This window comes from Corvus hawaiiensis, chromosome 15 (assembly GCF_020740725.1).
Source record: "Corvus hawaiiensis isolate bCorHaw1 chromosome 15, bCorHaw1.pri.cur, whole genome shotgun sequence".
Lineage (NCBI taxonomy): Eukaryota > Metazoa > Chordata > Aves > Passeriformes > Corvidae > Corvus > Corvus hawaiiensis.
Window position 1 is genome coordinate 13,602,708 of NC_063227.1, and position 18,635 is coordinate 13,621,342.

Sequence of the window (18,635 nt, forward strand, 5' to 3'; positions counted from 1 at the left end):
GTCTAAATTTCCTTCCCCTCTTCAGACTACCGAGAAAAAGCATCTACTGCTGGGGATTATTTTAGCTCTTCCTGAACCATCCTGTCTCCACACTAAAGAGGAGTCAAGGATTTCCTGTTCATTTTCAGTGAACTTATGCCACTGAAATGATACCTTTTCTCTTAGCATATTTGAGATGAAATTACTGACGACAAATAAAAAACGAAGTAGCTGTCCCAAGTAAGCCACACTTAAAGCTGATGGTTCCCAAATGGCAATGGACATAGGGGGAATTCATCACTGTTTCCTAAACAACCCATGTTTCTTCTGCAAACGCAGTGCTGTACAGGTTGAATTTGCACAGAATCCAAATCTGAACATGGAGAGGATGAACAAGATGAAAAAGGTGTGCTTTGACAAGACCACCTTCTGCTGATACAGGAATATCCTCTCTGCAGGGGCCATGATGCAAAAGAGACTCAGCTGGAGAGAGATAGGGGATGGAATACACATTAAGTTTGATAAAAGGAAGAAAAAAAAATTAACAGCTTTTAAAAGTCTAGATGTCAGTGGCCCAAGAGTCATGTGCAGTTGTTGAAAGTGACGTGTTCCCATGGTATCCTCATAAATTGAACACCCCACTCCTGGGGATTGGCGGAGTTTCTTGCCTGCCATCAAACACATTCGCCTCTAACCCAGAAAAGCCTTGCCTGGTCAGCTCCTGGAGTTCTACCATTTGTCCCATGTGACCTGATTACAGCCTTGATCGATTGCCTGAGCAGCCATCTGCAAAGTGCTCAAAGCTTCAGCAAAAGGCTGCTTTGATTTCTTTTCAGCACCTTAAAAGTACTGGTAAAGTCACCTTGAGCACACAAAGTCACCTTGAGCACACAAAGATGACTTCTCTTTCTCTTGTTGATGAGCTTTCGAAGATGATCTGATTAGAAAGTGTTTGGTACTGGGCTGCACTGCCACGGGGAGGAATGATACTCTTTTGACTCTGTTTCCGGCTTTTTTCAGATTCTCTTACTCAATGGAAGTTTTTAACCTAGTGTGCGTCTCTGGTGGTTTTGTCATGAAGTAGAAAAAAAAAATCTAACGATTTCTGCTCCAAACACCCCAGGCTTTCACATATATCAAATGTCCTGCAAACAATTATTTCTCATTCATCAACAAAGCAGTTCCCCCACCTGTCTGTGAGTGCTTTTCCCTGGACAGTATAGCTGCACGGCGAGCTCCCTGTCTGCTAAGGCTTCTGACAGCAGGGCTTTGGTGTGCTTCTTTAATGCCACATCTTTAATACACTATGGAAAGTGTTTCTGAGGATATGCTTCTGAGGAGAAACTTGGTGCATTCTTGTTTGTTCCACAGCAACAAAGAAATGGAAAAAACAACTCCAAAAAATCCTCTGTCACAAGGCAGAGTCTGAATTTTACCTCTGTATAACATAAATATAGCTAGGCCAAACACATTATGAAACAAGAGAAGAAGGAATTGAAGTAAATTTTTGTCTTTATGTGGCACCGCATAATTGAAATGGACAAAGGTCCAGATGTACCAGATGAATCTTGAATAACTGCATTTAAAAATATTCAAAAGAATCACAATAATTTGTTATGCTAGAGGATGTGCAATATGATATTTTATTAGTTTATAGGAATATGAAGTATTCATCAAACTCCCTTGTACTTCTTATTGCCTTTGAGCTCTCACTAGTCTTATAGTTGATTAGCTGAGACATTCCTTTCAACAGTTACAATTCCAGAGAGGCAGGAAACAGCAGGGAAATAAAATTATTCTCAAGAATCATCAGAAACTCAGCAATACAAACTGCAGTGGCAGAGGTAGGGTACAGAACAGAGAGGTATTTACTGAGTCAAGTCAATATTCAGCTAAAAAGGAAAAAGCCCTCTGTTGCCTGCAAGTTGGGAAACTAAAAAATGACTATATAGGAAAATTGATTTCCCTCTGGTATTACAACCCTGTTGTTCAGTATGTTGGAGAATAACAAAAGAAAGGGAGAAGACGACTAGCTCAGAGTAGACCCCCTTGGACATGACAGCCCACAGTTTTAAAAGCATCTTAGCAAAACTGAACATTCAACAAGCTTCTGCCTTTAAAGGACCTCAGAGTGTAGCTAGTTATACATGGAAAAAACCCAGGATTTCATTTCTCAAAACTGATACTCTCTGAACTAGTGGGAAATAGTCCTCTCTTACACTTTCAGCATCTCACTAGGACTGTCCTAGACTGAAATAGGAAAAATGCTCTCTATTGTATCTTAATAGATGATAATCACCCCCATCTATGTAATGTTTTATATTTTATATACGACCCTTTTCCACGAGAATTTCTACTTTGCAAATTAATCTAGACTTATGTAAATCTAGGTTAACAAAAACTTTATATTGGTGAAAATTTCAGTAAACACTATGACATGAAAAAAAAAGCAGCTCAGGGATTTAAGAAGGCATTCAACTCTGGCATCAGTAAGAGGATGAGGGGAGGAAAGGAAGGAGGAAGCAGAGAAAGAATGGAAGGACTTCAGAGACATTAACATGCATTGAAATGGAATAAAAGTCTCTCATTACAACTCAAATGACCTGACTTGACAATAACTCCTTTTTTAAACAAAGTATATCTGAACTGGATTTCTCAGAAGTATTTGGTATAAGACTAACTAAGAAAAGACAATATAGATATGTAAAAGGTATGTAGGAAATTGTACTGCACTGGAAGGTCATGCTTAATACAGAGAATGACTATAAGCAAAGCTCTTTCTTCTTGACATTAATATTCTTTAGTATTTGTGTGTTAATGAAATTTCTAATTAAACAAAATCTGCAGGCATTTTTAAGACTGAGGATGATCAGAACAAATATAACAAGACCTGGATAACCTTGAGGACTGTAGCAATATTAAGAACATTGACTGATGTAAACAGTGTTATGAAATGCCAAGTCATGTTAGCACTATGCAAAAAAATTCTTTGAAAAGCTATGAAGAACCCACTGCTGGAAAATGAGTGAGGAAGGGAGACCTTACTGTACTGTTGCAGGAAAGACTCTCACCTGTAATATTCAGAAAGCAGAGAAGCAGAAAAGCAGAGATGGCTCTTTGAAGAAGGGCAGGATTAATGCCATAGTGTAATATGGATTTCATCTGGGACACTGTTTAAGGTACTAGTTATTCCTAATGAAGAACTAATGCCAGTTCTGCATTTCTCTTAACACACTCCTGCATGAGAAAGCTAAAAAAGACTGAAATATTCAGTTTCATGAAATGAATTCTATGAGAAACTATCAGTGTTTTCATTAAATGTGTTATGAAGGTCCCAGGAAAGCTAGGGAAGACACTGAATTAAAAAAAAATTGTAGGCCCAAGCAGTGAGTATTAATTTCACACCTTCATAGGGAAGAAAACACTTGGGATAGAATTTATAGAATACCTAATCACTACAAGAAAGCAGTGGTGAAACAGGCATCCAACAGGATCAGTAGGGCAAGAAACCAATCTTATTCAGGCATGCAGCTTAACCACTTTTTAGAAGTGATTATGACTCCAGCACCTGCATTGAATGACTTGGAAAGTTACTTTCAATTTTATTCACCCTGCCCATCTACCTACCAGCATTTTTGCCTGAAGTGATTCACAAAGAGTAGACAGACAGGTTTTCATCAGGACAGAATGATGTTTATGAAGACCAATCATTTTCTAAAGCAGCGTGACTGTGCTTCAAAACACAGTTCAAGTGTTACTTTATCCACATTCTTTAGTGGACTTTATTATTGCCATGAAAGATAGGCTGGCTACATGCAGTATCCTGATTTAAATTCATTTTACCTTTGCGATGCTGCAACAGAGCTCACAAATTCACAAATGACCTCTGTTCCAGGCATCCCAACTTCTATGGTAAATTCAACACCTACACTTTCTATGATATAATGAGCATTAAGTTTTCATACCAAGTGGAACAACAATTTGAGAGCTCAATACCTCGGTGTTTAGGATTGTTTCTTGAAAGATAAGTGATCTGCACCAAACCTCTACTCCAAAACAGATGAAAGGGAAATTTCAATTTACAAGTCCCACATTCTAAGTCTGAATGAGAACAAGTGCTCTCACTGAAAAGTAGAGACATAATTTTCTGCTTTTCATAAGGACTGACCTGGCAGGTATTTCCTGTGAATACTTTCCACAGTGGGTTGTGAAAGGATGAAAGATGGGATAACTAGTTTGTGAATCCCAATAAGACTTAGTCATCTTAGCAATGCAGAGAAATGGCAAGACCATGTTGGCCATTTAAACAATGCTGTGAACAGAGAGAAAGGATTTCCTTTGACTCTCCAGCTTTCCACCTTACACACACAATTGGAAAATAGAAAAATAGGAGGTCCTTGCTGCAAGAACAATTAAAAGACACTGTTACAGCAAAAACTTTCTCAATAAAAATCTCTGTAAGCCTGAATTATGCCAATAGTTTTCTCACACATTATAATCAGCCTATATATATGCCACCTATATACTGGTTGTATAATAGCTGGCTGCAGGTATGGCATTCTGAATCAAATGCTATCAATGGAAATTCTATACTGAGCTACAAAAAGATCCCAAACAAACTAGATTTTATCCACTCTCAGAGCAAAGTCCATCACTACATTTGCTGCTTGTGAATATCAGTATACAGAATTTTAATGATAGTATCACTCTGCTTACTTATGCATAGAAATTATTTCAGGCAACAGTGTCACAAGAATTTTAGCATATATGTAAATTCCAGTAAAATGAATGAAATTTGGACACAAATGTAAAGCGTATTCTTAAATGCTTTCTCAAACAGAAGTTCAGCTGTACCAAGTTCTTACCAGACTGGAGCACAAATTAAACATTGAAATACCACATATTTCATAATACAGAAGTTATTTTAAAAATACACATACTTGTGTACTGTATATTAAAATGTGACAGTAATCTTAAAAGTGCTGATATAATCTTAATTAGAGTGTCAATGTGCTTGCAATATTGTCATTATAAAAGTGATCATGAATCTTTTTCAGAGAAAAGAGAGGTTTTACTTCACAAGTTTTGTTTATATAAAAAGTTCAATAGACACCAGCCATTAAATCAGTATATATGTTTACATGCATTGAAATTTTAACTACAGCACAGTGGTTAGGAAAAAACCCACAAAACACCTATTTCAAGGACAATTCTAACCTCTTGCCTTCGTTTATAAATGGAAACAAGCTGCCACACAGTTCAGCAGTAAAGGAGGATAAAGAACTGATAATAATCCTTGTGCTCCTCACATGAACTCCAACAAGGCATTTGAATGAGACTTTTAAAGCTGTAAATTGTCCGTCAAAACACAGAATAACTTTTGCTAATCCTTGTGCCACAAATTCCATCTGGAAAGCTATTTTTTTCACGTGTTTACAAGGATCTAAACATCATCAGACAGAAAGACAACTGGGTTAGTAGCATGTAAAAAAAAACCCCAAACAAAACCTGAAAAAAACAGAACCCGACAAAAATAAAACCTCTGAAGCAGTTGACCACAGAATAAGTAGGATTTGCAGAAGTACTTACAGCTTTCAATCTCCAGTGTGCAGTTTTGCTCATCCAGTGGATATCTCCGCAGGTCCATCATACAAGCAGCTGTTGTCGTAATTCTGGGAAGGAAAGAGAAGAGTTTGTTAATATGCCTTGTTCCAATCTTTCCTTGATCACACTTTGTTGAAAGAAGAAGCTGTATTTCCACATAAATAATGCTCTGCCTGGTTTGGTTGAATACCATGTCTGCTGCTTGCTTGTAACTATTGCTGTCTCAGGAAGGTTATCCCAGCCTGGTGGTCATGCACAGCTTCCCCTCAACACAAGTATTTTCTGCTGTGTTTAAAGTACAGCTGAGTGGCCAAAGCACCTGGGGAATCTGCTTCCACACCATTAAAAAAATGAGAGCATTGGACATTGAGAGCAGCATTGTACAAGCTTTCTTCAAGCTGAAAGACTGACCAAATGAATTAGCTCAAATCGTAAAATCCAAGATGATGATCTCCACAATGGGACCAAGATGGACTAGATGGAGTGCCTACAGTATATGCAAAAACTAAGACATTACAGGATCAATGTCTTTCCAAGGCATTAATGAGAGATTGGGTAACCAACACTTTCCTTCTCAAAATCCTGTCTCATGTATGAAGTTTACTACTGGCCTTTCATACTAGATATTTAGAATATTCAAGAACAGTTTAAAAACTTCTTGTACATTCTTTGTTCTGACAAAAAGACTTCAGAGAACTCTTTCCTTTGATAGATCTTATTTTTTCTCCTTGAATACCTAAAAAGTGTTCATTAGTGGCAGAAAATTACAGTTGCCTGGTCAAAATTCACTCAACATTCACTAGCAACTATTTCTACAAGGCACTTAGGAATCTTCGTAAGTATCCTTGCTATCCTACTGTATTGGTCTCTTGGGGAAGAGGAACATTTTTTGGCACCACGTTCTTTCCTCATTCCATACAGGGGTATTCACAGAATTGTTTTGGAAAATATGTTTTTAATCAGTGTGTGTTATCAGAGATGCTTCACAAGAAAGCTTTTTGGAGTAGTACAAAAGCAGAGGGAAAAGACTCCTATGGCTCCTCTTAGTGAAACCCTTCCAGCTTTCAACAAAATCAGACTGCTGGGGAATACATGTGCGTTTCTATGAAATGCAAATGGAGCAAGCAGCAGCACATATTGGTAAAAAAAACCTCTTGGCAGTTCATACTTGTTTCCTTATTTTTAAATTTAAAGAAAAATCAAAGAAATTGCCCTGTTCCAGTATCAATGTAAGACTGATTATTTTGGGGCAAACTTCAAGAAAGGTATAGTGAGACCAGAAAAAAATTACAGCTCATGTTTTTTGTTGGGTTATGTTTGGCTTTTTTTGTGGGGAGGTTTGTTGTTTTGATTTCCTCAGTTATTTCCATAGCTACCTGTATATTATAGTCAGCAGTTTTACAAGAGTTTCAGTAGTTCACAAAGGAAAAGGCAGAGCACAGACTTACAGCCAAGGTTTAAATGCAGTAAAGAATTGTGGTAAAAGCTAACCTGGTTTACTACTAAGTTTTCTCATAGCTTTCTCTTCACTAAATACTTCCTACGAGAGTCTACCGGATCCAGGGGTTCGACACAGAGACAACCCCCAGCCCATGCTACCCTCAGCAAAGTGTTTGTTCACTCTGATGGAGTGGAGAACTCAAAATTCTCACACATTTCTGTAGGATTTTTCGGTGCAAAAAAAATGACCAGAGGGGCCAAAGGCTGCAGACAGCTGGGATAAAAGCTCTATAGGGAACATTAGCGAATCATTAAAAGACACAATGCACCTACCTCACCAGAATGTAAAGTGACACAGTAAGGAAAATTATAGGTAGAGCAGAGACTTAATCAAGCCAAAACAGAAGTTTTGAATAATGTATTTAATTCAACTTGCTTGTTCCTTCTTAGTCATAATGCAAATCCACTGAAATAAAATCAGAAGTCTGTCCTTTCCTCTCCTCATACCTCTCTCATATTTTTAGCCTGACTTTTCACATTTATAGTAAAGTAGAAAAAGTTCTTTCATCTTCATAATTATTTAAACAACAAAACTACCTTTGGATAATTCTTAGTGGTTTGCAATTCATGGTGATTATGTAAATCAAATTACCAAAGCAAGAGAGTGGAAGAATTACCACCTTGGAATACTTTTAAAGGCAGGAGACATGACCCACACCTTTTCAGACAGAGGAAGAAACAGCAGTTCAGTTTAGAAGTTGGGAATACTTGAAACAGGCCCAAAGCCTTTCCCCCAGAGCAGAGCTGTTTCAATTTTCACAGAAGGATTAGAAATATTTTTTATACAGCCTGTACTAGTGCAAAAAATATAATATTTTGCTTTGCATGATGTAACCTTGAGAACAAACAATGAAAAAGTGAAAGGTTTTAAAAAAACAACACTGTGACTCAAGGCACTGCAGTCATTAGGGATGATACAGAATAACAAGACTCAGAGAAGCACCACATGAAATGAAACACATCACAGAACTGTCTCTCTCATACACTAATCTTTTCATCTGTTGCTAAAGAAAGAGAAACCTTGTGATATTTTATGATTCCTAACAACAAAAATGAGTTTTCATCTTCCTCTTTTATGAGCTGTATTTTGAGTGTAGACTGATGAAGCACAAAAAACAAACCCTGAAGCACCACTCAACTGACTAAATAAAGTATTATGAAGTAGACCTAGAGAAAACTTCATGTGTTAAAACAAGCACACTTGTTAATACTGACTTTTAACATTGCAAAAAATCTGCACCACAACTGACTTGCATGGAAAGTAAAGTTTGCCATCAATAATTCAAAATAATTCAGATAAATTATTATTTCTGAGAAAGCTGAAGAATCTGTTCACCTCCAAATCTTTGGGGAGGTTTTGTGATTCAGATAAGAGCTGGAAATTGGCACTACTTCTTTCACATGTGAAGGCCATAAAGAACTTTTTAAACACTTCGAAACTTAAAGTGAGGCAGAATATAATACCTGTATTATAATACTATCCCAGAAGGGCTATTAGTTCTTATGTTTGAGTTCTATGCAGAACAGTTTTTCAAAATCCTATAGATTTTGCTTTTCTGACAAGTTCAAGTGGGATTTGAAATTCAAAATAGCAACTTAAACAGTTCTGACATCACCAGTGAAGAAAAAAACAGCACTGGAAGACAGGAGAGCAATGCTAATGACATGTGGGAATGGACAGAATCCAACTCCCTCTTGGAGCTGCAACGGCTTTGCAAAGCTGTGGAGAATAAGCAGTAAGAGATATTTATCTCTGCCCTGGAAGGAAGCAGGCCTGACCTTTAATTACAGGTTTACAGACACACAGAAATGATGAGCAAGATGGTGACAATTTCAGTTAGCTCTCCTGAGTACAGTGGTAGTACAAGAACTCTCTAACACCCTTCTCTCCTGTACTAGCTCTAACAGATCATGATCCTATGGAGTCAAAGACAGAGCTGAAGCCTAGGAAAATACAAAGACTAATTCTTTCTCTAAACGTATGCACATATATCCTGTTGAAAGCAGTATAAAATTCTGCTTCAGAAAGCTGACTCCCCATTAGCAACATCAGGAGCAATCCAAAGAGCTCACAAGGACAACAGACTGAATGTCTTCATCAAGGACTTTGTAAGAATTCTCTGTGTGCGGTGACTGGGAGTCAGGAACTCTCTAAATTAGTTACTGACATAATGTACTGCAGCTAAACCCACTGTTCACCTTCACTTCTTGGAAAAAGTCCTCCTGCATGACAGTTGGAAATACCTATGACAGCAGCAGCCAGCAGAACCAATTTCAAATACCTGGAAATTCTGGGAACAAAACATCAGTGGGATAAATCTCTCTCCTGGATGATAATACTGGATTTAAACATATGTCAAGGTTGTTAGACATACTAACAGATCTACTTTTAAATAAAATGAATTTATTGCTAATTAGAGAGTTCACAGAATTTTTCCTCCTTCTGCTTATTCACAGAAAAGCTTCCCTTGTATGATCATAGGGTAAGAGTTGGCTGTAGCAAGCTCCAAACAATAGTGATGTTTCTAAAAATTCAACATTAAATCTAAACATTCAGCTACTGAATCTTTCATCAGCTATAATCTTCCAACTGTAAACAGCATCTAGTTTCTCAGTGTAGTTTTATAGGAAAAAAAGAACAGCTGTTTTATTGATGTCGATGTCTCTATTTGAGATGAAATGATAAGCACATGCTACCCAGAATCTGTAATATGCTCTCTTCTAACACTACCCCTTCAACATTTCCTGAGTATTCCAACCTAAGTGCCAACAGCTCACTTTTCTTACTCCATTTGGGACTTGTTATCTTGTTATCTACTTGTTATTAACATGTAAATATTTTCCTCTTGTTTCTGTAGTGTGCTTGGACAGTAAGGTGCTCTCTGAAAGCACTAAGTATGTTTGTCAAAGCTGGAAGGCATAACTGTAATACAAGCCAAGATTATGAATGATATGATACTAAAGCATTATTTAAATGTAATACAAGAGAGAAAAAAACTTCTGTAACTGATAAAACACAGGGATTCAGAACCCACACAGAAACTTCGACCTCATTAAGTTTTGTTGTTGAGATTGCTGGTAAAAGAAGCATACCAGATTCTTAAGAGGAAACTAAAATCTACATGCCTCTGATCTTTCTTGGGAAGATGTTCTGCATTTCTCTGCTGAAGTACAGCCTATTGTGCATCTGCATGCCAGCAGCAAAGAGTAATGGCAAACCAGAGAATTTGGCTCTTATTTAATGGTAAAAGAATTCTGTCACAGAAAAATTAGAATTTTGTTGCAGAGTTCTGTTCCATTCCATTGTCTGCTATACTGCTATAAATGTAGCTCTATAAATTGTTCTTTAAGTGAGATAGCATACAATCCTGTCACTATGTCCAATATTCAGCCATAACATCATGTTCATAATTTAAATCCTTGCAAAAAGCACAGATCACTCTGCAGTAAAATCTTCTGCTACAATAACCTCAGCTTTAGACTGAATTTATTCAAACCTTTCTCTGAAGTAATATGTTCTTCTCTAGAAAAAAACACCTATATAACATGGCAGAAGAGCTCAGAGGAGCACTTCATAATTTTAATATTTTATCACTGAGAAATGTATCCTTGCCTTGCAGCATTCACTTCACTTCTCCCTTTCAAAAGAAATAAATAAGAGGGAGAATGCTAAAATACTACAGGACTTAAAGAAAATGAAACAATATGAACATGGTGAGTAGTATGAAACAAACAACCTTGGAATAAAGAGTTAGTACATCTCCTCCACTTATCCAGAGTTCCTAGTCCTTTTGCTTTACTAACCATCACTGAAAACGTGAAAGTCTTACTATCAAATATTTTGCAAAAAATATTTGTTTCTTATTCTGGTTGGGAAAATTACATTGCTACTTCACTCAAATAATGTCAGCATTGAAATAAAAAGTGCATGATTTCACTTTCTTTTGCTTAAAAATTTATGTTGTTACCATCCAAGTCACACTGAATAAAATAAATCATATATACAAAACACCTTTAAACCAGTTGTTCTGATATATATCACATTAAATACAGACTCTCTCAAACTATGGAAGAGAGCTAGAACTTTCCAAGGAGATATATGAATTTGGTGGGTGGGTTTTTAATAATTTCTCACTGCCTAAAATCATTATCTCTAAGGAGTACATTGGACTGTAAATGTACCCCACATTAACAATTTTTACTCCAGGAACATAAAGATACTGTTCCTAATTAACTGAAGACCTAGAGAAAAATTTCTCCACAAAATATGCACTGCTTCAAAGCACTAATTGTGCAGGTAATATTGCCTCTAAAAACACAGAAATAGGGAAGTACAAATTATCATTGGTAAAATAATATGAACTTTGCCTACAGGCTACTTTTACAAGCCTTAACAGAGTGACAACTACAGTAGCCCAATGTCCATCTTTCGAAGAACAGTGTCTTGTTTCACCCCAGGACCTGTGTCTGAATGTTCTGTTGCATGGGTCTTAGAAGATAGCAACCCTCTCCTCCAAAACATCTGCAGGAGCCAACCTCCAGCAACTGCTGGTTCCTGGAAACTGACTTCCATGGAGATGCCAGTGATGCTGACACAACCTGCACTTCCCTCTGTTAGTGAGGAGCTTGTGTTCTGCATAATGAGCTCACACAGAAACTGCAGTCACTTCATTATGTTTTTAATCCACGGTTTCTGTGTATTTGATTTCTGCGTATTTGATTTCTGCAAAATCCTCCCTTCTCACAAAATACCACCAACTGAGAATATTACCCGTTATTTGTTTGTTCCAGGAAATTGAGTGGAAGGTATTTTCACTGCTCCGGAGGAAAAAAGTTCTACTTGAGTTAAAAATTAATGTGGAAGTCAAAACAATCTTCAGTAAGAAGTTTTATGATTGCAGCTTATTTAGTAATTCTTATGGAAGTGTAATATAAGAGCCCAAAGCTCCCATTCTTCTGGTTTTTGTGAGTCAGACAGCTCTTCCCACAGGAAAAGGCCAATAGAAATAATAAATGTAGGTGGAGTCTTAATAAGCAGAATTACTCTCAGATCCAAAAAGGTGGGAAAAAGTCAGTAAAAAACCCTATAGCACACACTTGAAATTATTAAGTTTCTTTCAACAACCTTTACAATAAAGCAGTAACGCATAAAATTCTTACAAAACACCAAGACAAAAGGAAAATGAATTCTCCCTGTCCTAAAACAGGAGTCACACTTTAAAAACAATCAAACAGGGAGACAGTTAAGAGTCAGCATGAAGGTGAGCTGTAAGAAGCATAGTAGAATACCAGACACAGGTTATTACTTCCTAACTCAATTTTTATTAGAAACTTATCCACACAGACTGGAATGCAAAGACAGTTGCACTGCCTCCGTGTAGGATTTCTATTAGACCATTTACTTTCTAAGCCTTTTCCCCCATTAGACAATCTACTATATACCTTTGCAATTCTAGCAAAAAAGAAAAGCTCAAACACGCAATTGCTTTCTTCTTCACTCTGCTCTGACAGAACTTCACCAGAGCTTGTAATGAAGTGTTTACTCGCCTTTTCTTAATTTCTTCTTCTATTTTCTATCTATAGGCAACCTGACCTTCCCTGAAATGCATCAGAAACTATTTAAGTAGCATGTCAAAGTGATGTGGTACACACAGCCATGGGTGAGTTGCTCACCATGATAGAAAATGAGTAAGGGAAAAATCCTCCTCCAAGTAGATCCGCAACTACATCATTATGTGCTAACACTGGTGCCTTGGAGTTACCACCATTGCCCAGGATGTCTTGAGTGTCCCATTTACCGAAACTTTCTAGAGAGCGTCGCCCTAGGCCACCTCTATCCATGACCAAGTCTTATGCAGATGTACATTTTTTTTTTTTCCTGGTTCTGCTTTTCCTGATTTCAAAGAGGATAATGTTCTCCCATTTCTTACTACCTGAACAGGTCTCAAAACAAACTGTCATTCACCAGATACTCAAAAACACAGCATGCCAAGTGACCTCTCAAAGTAAGAGCCACACAGATCTGTGTCGCAGGGAAGCGCATCATGAGCAACCTTATCCATTGCAGCACAGCCACCTCACCCACTACTGTTGTAATGTGCTCTCTACTTGCCACAAAGTGCTATGGCAAAATGCATCTCCTTACCTCTGGTAACACATCCTCTTTCATTCTCTACCTGAGAGAGAGCCACTATCACACAGCTGTAGAAAATAATTTTATTTTTTAAAACATCTCCCATGAGAGCTGGAAGCACATGCAGTTGCTAAGCTCATCAGGAGAATGATGTAGCCAAAATTTCCTCTGTTCCCACCTGCCCTCTCCCCTCATGCATCTTGCAGGCTTAAAACAGTGCCACAAGCAAAAAAGAGAAAGAGAAACTATCCGTTTTTGTCCTGCTATTGCACAAACTGATTAAGTCTCCAGTAATCATTCAGTAAAATAACCCAAATATCCTTTTAATTGACTATTGACATAAGATAAATATCTCTGGCTTTGCAAATAAATATTTCAGCTTAGTTCTGATACTTAGGACAGAGTAAGAGACACGTACCCAAATACATAATTTTACCCTACTGACATCCTTTCAAATATCACTGTAATATCAACTGTCAGTAAAGGCAGAACACAAATAACACACGTGATCTTTACGCTCCAAAGCATCTGAAGTACAGCCCTCAGACTTCATGTCTACTACACTAATGTATTATGCTACCATTGGCTAGATTAGCACGCTGACACTATTGTCTCAGTTTGCTTTTAATTTTATTGAATGACTATTATTTTTAGTTAGTAGGTCATAATGCTTCATCCCCCTGTGGCAATAAGAGGATGGGGGTGGTGAAGTCCATGGGTAGGTTGTGATGTCCACAGCAGATTTTTTAAAGCAAAAATTCTACACTGCATAAAAATGTGTGTGTGTATATATATGTGTATCTCATTGCTACTGGTAAAACAGAAAGTAGCGTAAGGGATATTATATTTCAGTGACAATGAGACTGTCCATACTACATTTATCTTGCATTTACAAAGCCAATGCACATAATACTAACTGCAAGCATGATTGCATAGCCTCAACTTATCAGCATCTCCAGGGGCTGTGTAAAAGCTTTTAAAAGGAAACAATAAAAAACCGGCTTCCCCTATCTCCTGCCCCTTTCTTTTGACTGCAAGATTCATAACGCAATACTTTAAACCCCACATCTTTCAGGACTCAACTCAGAGGAAAATGGGAACCCTGTTTTGAAATACTTAGAAGTATCTGTCTTCCTGTATACAGTGGATCTCAAAATATATGAAAGCATGATTTAAAAAGAACAAAAATAGCTTTGAAACACACAGAACAATTCAACTCTGCAGCCATACCAGCACACACTACTAATTCCATTTTGTGTTCATATTCATCATGAGTGACAAGCAATAGAAATACATTTATAATATATTAATATATATTTTCATATATATAGTCATAATAATATATATTCACAGTATATTATTGTATACACGTTATGAATATATATATATTCATAATATACACACACATATATATACATATCAACACAAATACCACATGCTCCTTAATCATACTTGATGAATGCTCTTTCTGACTTTTAGGGCTTATCCCTGCACCTGTATTTTCAGGGGGTTTTTGCAGCCAAATGCCATATTCAGTCCCTGCCAAACAGGCTAACAAGGTTGGGTGTCAGTGATTGGGAAGCATGACATCTCACCAAGTTTTTTACCCTTGATTTTACACAAATCTTCATTACTAATAATTCCTGAACTGTACTTCACTACTTCATCACCAAAGTCAATTTTTAGATTTAACACAGAGAACAGGAAGCTGACTGCAGTGTTAATGTCACAAGACCCCAATTAATACCTAGCACTGATCTATAGTTTCATTCCTAAGAATCTTTTTACCACTGTTTTTATCTAATTTTCTTACATCATTGGATTTACTGATTCCTGTAGCTGTTATAATAAACAATAAAACTGCTGTCAACAAACCTATCATCTTACCCCAAGTGGTTTTGTTCTACTTTTTATTGCAAAAAGTCACCATCATATGACTGCAAAAAAGTAATAAGTATAATTGGACTGAATTATTCTTTTTTTTTCCACAGCTCTGGTGTCAGCAGATCACACACACTGCACACAGATGATTGGCCAGTTTTTAAAACTGTATTTAATTCATGCCCTTAGGAGTGTCTACACAGCAGCACCAAGGGCCTATTTCCAGATATTAGAGTGGTACAACTGACATAATACATAACAACCTAGAACATCTCACAGAATTAAAAGAGTCACTGTAAAATTACAGACAAGTCCTTGGGGGAAGGTTTTAATGGCTCTTTTGCAGCAACTGTTACGTCCATAGAGTAGTGATTACTGAACAGTGTTGAGTTTTATCACTTAGGAATGGAAGCATTTTTCCCTAAAACAGGGAGAAATTTAATGGGTCAACAGCACTCCAAGTAGTTAGATATCAAGAATATGGGAAAAAAAATCCAACTAAAGGCCAAAAAATATACCTATAATAAAATTTAGTTTTGCTACTGGTGTTAAGGCTGCACCATATAGGTAGTACTTCACACATTCTCTTGCACAAGTACAGAACTGCAAGACCTGTAGATCCAAGTATCTTAGCTCATTACAAGCATCAGATATTGAGACCTCACAAAACTGCAGGGGGTGGGATAAAGACATTTTTAAGACAGAACTAATAATTTCAGTGTCACAACTTCAATTAAGATTCAAATCTTTTATTCCAATGTGGCCAATTACAGACTACTTTCAACTACCTCTCTCACTTTTTTACTTCCTGTTAGAACTGAACCACTCCTCCTCTCCTGCTTGCCATGATCTGCAGAAAGGCTGACACTGCACTAGTAAATGGGCAGGAGGCAGTATTAACAAACAAAAAAGTACAAGCAACTCTGCTGCTATTTGCTTTTGAATTGCCTCATTTTGCTTCAGTCATGTTTTTTATTTCCAGAAGATTTGTTTTGGTTGTATCGAGGATATCACATCATTTATTCTGTAGAATATACTGTTAATTAATATTTTTTAAAATATGTATTATTTATTTTACTTTATTTAAAGTTCTAGCCCTTATATTTAATCCTACAAGTTACCTAAGCAGATGTCCATGTAGAGCAAGCAGGACACCAAATTCTGCAAAGAGTAAATAAGATGTGGCAAAGATGGACAGTACAAACACAGATAGTGGGTATTCCAGAACAATATTTTGAATTTATAGAAATCACTCACTTAAAATGACTACCAGAATTCTTAAAAATGGTTCCAATTTATTTGATGATTTGTATTAAATTATTATCTATAAAGCACAGATGAAAGAGAAATGTATGTAAATCATCCTATATGTGCACACTAAGAATTAACCTCTAGGGATATAAAGTGCTACACCCTTCACTTGAGCCCTGTGTGTCCAGAGTGCCAGTGGGACTTCTGCCCGATTATCAGCTGGATTTGAGGCTGTTTAAGCTGTCTTGAACAAATCACCTGTTTGAATTGTATTTACATATCTCAGCTCAACAAATATTTCCATGTGAACAGCATTTAATCGAGGAAATTAATAAAGATTTAGGAGATATTTTTAGGCCTAATTCACAGCAAATAGGTTTCAAATGACAAATTTCTATTAACATCAAATGACTTTAGGTAAGGCTTCTGCAGAGAGGGGAAAAAAAAAGACAAGAAAAACACCTACAGATGATTTTTTATATAAAATGCTGTAATGGGGAGTCAGGAAAAAAAGGTACTTCTTAGTCATATAAATGCTTTAGGATAGGTCTGACATGGGAAAAATATGAACAAGCTTATTCTGTATATTTTATTCTGTCATGGGTTAGCTAGCATGGTCTCGGAAGTGATGTACTCGCAAAGGAGTCCCTACAGTTTTCCCCATGACCTGACAGAACCTATCAGCTGGCCAGTTTGAATATGGACAATTCTTTAAGTCACTTAAATTTGTGACCGCCTCTGTGATCCACACTTAAGAATAGACAAACTCCCCCGCCAAGCTCTCTCTCGTTTCCGGTGATGGGACAGGTGGCTGCGGGCCTCGTGTGGGGGCCAGCGGGCCCAGCCCATGCCCTGCTGTTCCACCCAGGCCCTCCCCAACAGCCCTGCTTGTGGGCAGCTCTAGAGGCTCGGCTTCCCCCCTCTCCCCTTCGATAAGCAACATTCCAGCTGCAAGGCTGAGGTGAGATTAACCCTTTTATTGCTGTGAAGAGCTGAAAACCTGAGGGAACAGAAAGAGGAGATGCTTAAAGCTGAAAGTCTGTTGTGAAGCTATGATATATCAGAGTATCCCGTTGTAATTTCATGAAGATATGGGGGGTGGAGTGTTCAACTCGCAAGCAAAAGCACCTGTGCTGAGATAGGCAGATGCTGTCGCAGCTGTAATTTCATGAGAAGTTTGGACAGGGAGAGATGGAAGCGATGAGGACTTTTGCTCCAAATGGGAAAGGAGAAAACCTCAGTTCCTGGAGATGCTCCCAGAGATAGTCCTAAAGATGAAGATGAGGAAGACCCTTTGCTCCCAGGGAAGGAGAAGGGCCTCTGTTCTTAGAGATGAAATGCTCCCAGAGATGGGTGAAGAGAACTTTTGTTTCTGAATGGCTCAACCTTAAAATTGTACCCCAAAAAACTTCAAGAGTGGACCCTCAAAAGCAGTTGCGGGAAAAGCTGCAAGTCGCGGGAAGGGACTCGCATGCGAGCAGAGAGACCTCTTCCTAAATGGACTGAACAAAGTTATTCGGAAGTGGGCGGCTGTCTCGTGATAATGTTTTCATGGCATGAGCAGAGAGACTTCTCTTTCTAAATGGACTGAACAAGGTTATTATGGAAGTGGTAAACAGACTGAACATCTCAAGGGTTGTCTTTTTACATTGTCAGTGGGAGAAGGGAGGAAGGTGGGGGGAGGAGAGTTCTGAAGGTGTGGTATAAATTTTTTTTTTCCTTCTTTTAGGTCTGTTAATAAACTTCTTTATATTCTTTCAAGTTTGGTGCCTGCTTTGCGTTTCTCCTAATTCTTATCTCACAGAAGATAAACAGTAATGAGTATTTTGGACCAAGCCACTACATATTCTTAAACACTGCTATTTTTCTTGCTGAGGCTAATCTGCAAGTAGAGATCTGTGGGGAAAACCCATTTTGAAGCTATTTCTGATCCTACTTCTTCTCTTCTCTCTTCTGACATATAGGTCTACTCACATGCCCAAGCCAGTAGAATTCTTTTTTATTTTGACAATGAAAAAATAAATTACTTAGAATTTCTTCCTATCACATTCCAGATGTCATGTCTGGCCTCAGTGCTCTCCTCATCTATTTCGTTAGGTTTGTATTGCCTGTTTCATATCTGATCCATTTGGGACACCAAATACTCTCATTGCTTTAATATATTATTAAAGCAGCAGGAATATTATTTTGAAAATGTGAAGCCATGTTCTCCTTGAACATTTCAAAATCAGTACCTACATTAATTCAACTCAGCTTTAGCTAAGAGTTTACTGGATGTGTGAGAGAA

General features: G+C 37.5%; 1 protein-coding gene across 4 annotated transcripts in view; it reads right to left on the reverse strand.

Moving 5' to 3' along the window:
* The window catches only part of GABRB2 (gamma-aminobutyric acid type A receptor subunit beta2), a 162,219-nt gene that overhangs the window by 72,369 nt on the left and 71,215 nt on the right, over window positions 1–18,635 (reverse strand). For all 4 annotated transcript variants that reach the window (XM_048319465.1, XM_048319463.1, XM_048319466.1 and 1 more), the window contains one exon: window positions 5,569–5,651. In XM_048319465.1, coding sequence (XP_048175422.1) covers window positions 5,569–5,651 — 83 coding nt within the window. The remainder of the gene's footprint in view (window positions 1–5,568; window positions 5,652–18,635) is intronic.